General features: G+C 43.4%; 1 protein-coding gene across 1 annotated transcript in view; it reads left to right on the plus strand.

Moving 5' to 3' along the window:
* Nucleotides 1-2,979: 2,979 nt before the first annotated feature.
* IL20RA (interleukin 20 receptor subunit alpha) overlaps nt 2,980-5,503 on the plus strand; it is a 28,340-nt gene continuing 25,816 nt past the window's right edge. Inside the window, exon 1 of the mRNA XM_004702148.2 lies at nt 2,980-3,125. Within this exon, the coding sequence (XP_004702205.1) occupies nt 3,049-3,125 (77 nt within the window). The 5' untranslated portion in view covers nt 2,980-3,048. The remainder of the gene's footprint in view (nt 3,126-5,503) is intronic.

Here is a 5,503-nt window from a genome sequence, read left to right on the forward strand (position 1 = left end):
GAAGGAGTCTTTTTTTTTCATTCTAGTTTAGCACACTTTCCTTTTAGTGATTGGTCTTAGTGCCTCTCATTTTCAGAGCCTTTATTATATTAATTATCTATTGAAGTGCAACAAATTAGCTTGAAACTTAGCAATTTAAAACAATTAATATTACCTCACAATTTCTGAGGATCAGGAATCCAGTCATGGATTCTTGTGGTTCTGGCTCCAGGTCTGTCATGGCTACTGTCCTCTAAAGATGTGAGTGGGGCTAGAGTAAGTTCTTCTAAGACCATTCACGGGCTTCTTGGTAGGGGCCACCGTCAGTTCTTTACTGTTGGACAGAGACCTCATTGACTTGCCTTAATTCTTCACATGGCTGCTTACAACAAGGCTTCCCACAGAGCAAATAAATCAAGAGAAAGCAAGACGACAGCCACAGGACTTTTTGTAATGTAATCTTGGAAGTCAAATGCCATCACCTTTGTCATATTCTGTTGGTCATGCAGACCAACAAGGTACAGTGTGGGAGGAGACTATATAAGACTGAATACCAGGAGGGTGGGCATTGTTGGGGGCCATCTTGTAGACTGGCTACAATAATTGTGGCGTTCCACATGATTTGCCTACAATGGACACTTGAGAGAGTTGTATACACGTCACATAATTTACAAGGAAATATTTGGAGGGGGTGTGTGGAATAGAATGCCACCACGAGACAATACTTTAGGTTTTAACATTACACATGTCACATTATTAATTATCTTTCTATTGCCAGAGTTTGGTAAACCTTTCATAATTTGCACAGTATCTGAAGGACCATTTAAGTCATGACAGTGCACTCACCAGTGCCTCTGGGGGCTCCCTGAGCACTAACGATTGGCAGCACACTGCGGGGAAGAGTTGATTTAAGAAGACCAGGATTGCTTTTGTTTCCGCGTGACAGCCACAGCAACAAAGTGAAAATGAGCGATCGGTTTCCTTTAGTCGTTGTCACTTCTTAGACCCTTGGGGGTCTGTTATAGACATCTTGAGTGTTGCGTTTAGGGTTTACTTACATTGAAAGTCAAGTGGAGACAGAGGTAGAAGAAAAAGCTCTCTAGAGCAATCCTGCCAAAATATGCCTAGGAACGATTACATAAGGTGACTCGCATTTCGTGTTGCTACACATCAGACTGTTCCAGTTCCTGGGCGTTCGTTGGGTAGAGTCACGTGTTGGTAATGCCCTCTCTTCAGAGCGTGCCACGAGCAATCTGTTCCAGTTAGTTCCTAACAAGGTGCCAACCATTCACTCATCACAGGTTGGTGTGTCCTCTACACGTGTAGAAACACAACATTTTAGATCTGGAAAGATCCTTGGAATTTGTTTTTCTTTGTAATGTTAAGGTGATCCTCAACTCATGGAGGGTTGGAAGCTTACAGTGGCTCTTTATTTCTTCCCCCTGGTCTCTGTTTTGCTTCTAAAGATGTAATTAAAATATAGATGTTAGTAAGACCACAGAACAATTTTGAATTACTGGTAAGGCTTCACTGAATAGAGCCTCCCGAAAAAGCCAATAGCAGTTGATAGCACAAGCATTACAAAAAGGAAGGCTAGAAATCAAAGAGAGACATTGGTCCCACTGTGCTCTTCTGAGATCCTCCCACGCACGTACCCATGCCGTAATCAGTTAGCAGTGCTTCTATTGGGGTATTTAATATCTTCTTCAAAATAACACTGAGGTCTTAAAAAGAGAAGAGTCAAGGTCAATAGGAGGCATCACTGCAAATCCATCACACACCCAGAGGCACCCTCACTCCCCTGCTTCTGTTTGGGATACTCGGTCACACGTTAAAAGTCGAGCTGGGCCTAGAGTTCGGATTGTATTCACAGAATTTAATTCTGAATCATTCTAGCTGTCTTCATCCGAGTCGTGCCATGAGAACACACTGAGGAGCTAGTCTTAGTCAAGGACGACTCCGAGCATAAAGCTAGTCGCCTTCTCTGATGTTCGTCCCCATAATTCACACAAGAATCCCTGGACGTTAGGCAAGATGATTGAGCTAACTTTTATTTCCTAAGCTTGATTTGCAGGAATTTCCAAGTAGATTATGCAGATTTAGGATGGGATAAAGTCCTCCTAAAATCTAATCGCTTATGACTCAGTACTTTTTTGATCTTCTTAATGTGTTAAGCGAATATTGTGGTTCTCACGTGTTGTCATTGAATTTCTTCATTCTTCGGGTCTTCTTTCAGACCCTATCCTATTTTCTTTTTGGTCTTTACTAAATTTTTTATCGTTTTCTCCAATTCTGTATTGTGTCCTTACAGAAAATTTTTTAATCAATCCACTCAGACACAGTTTTCTTACTGTGTGATTATGTGAATGTTTGCTTCTTCTGTCTTATTTTAAGTATTTTTCCCATGTTTTCCTGTATAATCACTGCTATATGTACTTTAGTATAGCCTATATCAACCTCCAAAACAGTTCGTTCAGGATATTTTTTTAAATCTTGCTTCTATATCTAACAAAGGCATAGTGTCCATTATCTGTTGTTATATAACAAACTGTCCTAAAATCTACTGGTGTGAAATTTGTTTTTACAATTCTGGGGTGGACGAGGCTGCTGCAGAATGGTTCCTCTGTTGCTCTTACTCAGAGTCTCTCGTAAAGCTGCAGTCAGCGGCATAGGAGCTGGAATGTCCGCAATGACTTCATGCTGTCCCTCAGTTGGAAGGCTGAGCCCAACCCAGACACTGGGCCAGCTGAGTCTCTCCTCCACACAGTCTGATTCACATTGCCTTTCAGGCAAAATAGCTTCTTACATGCAGCTCTGGATTTCCAAAAGTGGAAGTTACCAGTGCTTTTTAAGGCTAAGTCCCAGGATGAAGTGGACCATAGATAATATACAAGGTGTGAACCCCAGGAAGGCTTGATTCATTGGGATCTACTGCTGGAGACTAGCTACCACAGGGATAATAGTTTCCTTTACCTCCACTAATGTCACATGCTCTCTGCTCCTTTTTCAGTTACCTGTGTCTCTGGCAGTTTACCTAAACCGACAAATATCACCTTCTCGTCCATAAACATGAAGAACGTCCTACATTGGGATCCACCAGAAGGCCTAACAGGAGTTGAAGTTCTTTACACTGTGCAGTACTTCATGTAAGTTGCTTCTTTTCCTGTTGTCCATTTGATAAACAGAAGACTCTCACATCTACTATTGACACAAAAATAGACCATCCATGGGATCAAATCAGTGTTTGATGTTTTTTAAAGGAAAGTTTTAAATTTTGGGCTAAATTAGGAAATGTATTTCTTTGTGGAGAAAGAAGCCCTGGGCTCTCAGGCAAGGAGAACTTACTTAACAGGCAGAAAGCCCTGGATCCAAACACTGTGGTGCAGAATCCTAAGCAGCTAGATGCTCCTTTTAAAAACAGCAGAGAATGGGCGTTTCTACTTTTCACCTTCTTCTCAAAACTCATTGCAAGCAAAAAAGGATGCAAAGCATCTAGACAATGTCCATCTTCAAAGATGCAAAGGAAGTGGCCACAACCTTCGACCCCAAACTGTGAAGCGTGCCTGACAAATGGTCTTAAGGAAAATAACCACAGGAATAACACAAATAGATACCTGCTCGAACTTCGCCAGTAGCAATGCGACAACAGTGAGAATAGGGAACCTGGAGAAGAATTGACGCCTTTGGATTGTGATGCTGGACAAGGACAGGGAAAGTGCCGTGGAGCATCAGAATGCTAAACAGATCTGCTCTGAAGGAAGTACAGCCACAATGCTCTTTACAAGGGAGCATGGCGAGACTTCATTCCACCTACTGGGGACAGGTTGTCGAGAGAGACCAGCTCCTGGAGGAGGACATCAGGTAAAGCAGAGGGTCGACGGGAAAGAGGAAGGCTCTGGAAGAGAGGAAGGCTCTGGAAGAGATGGCTTGAACAGTGGCTGCAACCATGGACCCCAACATAGCAACTCCTGGGACGATGACGCAGGGCTGGGCGCTGCTTCCGCCTCTTGTCCGCAGGGCTCCTGTCAGTCAGGCGGTTCAACAGCCCCTCACGAGAACAGGAGCAAGGACACATTTCACAAACCAGGGAAGATGCACCCAGTAATCTGAGGATCTGGAAAGGTGAGATTATCTGCCACGAGGAGTTGAAGGACTCCTCCCCTGGAGCACCACAGTGTCAAACAAGGAGGAGCTGAAAGAAAAGTCAGGATGAAGCGACGAGTTGATTGTAGACGCAAATCACAACTCAGAGAGGAGCCCAGCGTGAGGGAAAAAGGGGGAAAGGAAGTAGCCTTGGCTAGACAGCTCCTGGGTGCCTGGTGGATGTGTTATGAGCCATACCAGCCTCCTGCACTCCAAGGAAACCCCAAAGGCAGGCAAGCTTCCGGGCAAAGTGAATGAAACTTTTGGTAGGAGGGTATTTACAAAAGCACAAATAATAACAGAAGAGAGCAAAAGCTCATTACCTGATTCCCTACCCTATAGCCTTTCCCGGGGTAGTATATAGACAAGAAGCAATGGTACCAAAGGAACAAGTTCAAGCTGCGCTGAAAACATCAGCCAGAAACAAGGCTCCAGGGATTGACAGAACATCAATGGAATATTTCTCCGGCCAAGGGAGTACAGGAAACCCTCACTCACCTCTGTCAGGAAACTTGTTAGACAGCTACTTGGAAACTGATGGGAAGAGGTTCACATTGGTACTCATTCCAAAGACAGTGAGTCAACAGAATGCTCAATCATAAAACATCACTGATATCATATGCAAGTAACATTTTGCTAAAGATCTTCCAACAATCATTGCAGCAGTACATTGAGAAGGAGCTGCCAGAGATTCAGGCCAGATTCAGAAGAGGACGTGGAACAAGGCATATCATTGCTGATGTCAGATGGATCTTGACTGAAAACAGAGAATACGAGAAAAATGTTTACTTGTGCTGTATTGACTATGTGGCATTCAACTGTGTGGATCATAATAAACCATAGGCAGCCTTGGGAAGTATGAGAATCCTGGAACATTGCATTGTGTTCATTTGGAACTCGTACATGGATCACGAGGCAGTTTTGTGAACAGAACAAGGGCATACTGCACGGTTTAGGGTGATATCCTCTCACCATACTTAGTCAGTCTTTATGCTGAGCAAACCATCAGAGAAGCTTGATTCTATGAAGAAAAATGTAGGATTTGATTGGAGAAAGGTTTATTAACAGCCTGTGACATGCAGACAACAGCCTTGCTTGCTGAGCGTGAGGAGGACATGAAGCCCTTGTGGAGGAGTTCAGCCTTCAATGAGGATTGCAGTCAATGTAGAAATAATAATAATCCTCACAAGTGGGACCAGTAGGTAACATCATGATAAATGGAGAAAGGAGAGACGTGGTGAAGGAGTTTGGTTTTCTGGGATCCACATCGATGTTCATGAAAGCAGTAGTCGAGATCAAAGGATGTATTGATTGCGTAGAGTAAATCTGCCACACAAGGTCTCTTTAAAGGAAAGGTGGGGGAGAAAGGGGGAACCAGTTA

The sequence above is a fragment of the Echinops telfairi genome, unplaced genomic scaffold (assembly GCF_000313985.2).
Source record: "Echinops telfairi isolate 266 unplaced genomic scaffold, ASM31398v2 ScPeMD7_3533;HRSCAF=4204_0, whole genome shotgun sequence".
In the NCBI taxonomy this organism is placed as follows: domain Eukaryota; kingdom Metazoa; phylum Chordata; class Mammalia; order Afrosoricida; family Tenrecidae; genus Echinops; species Echinops telfairi.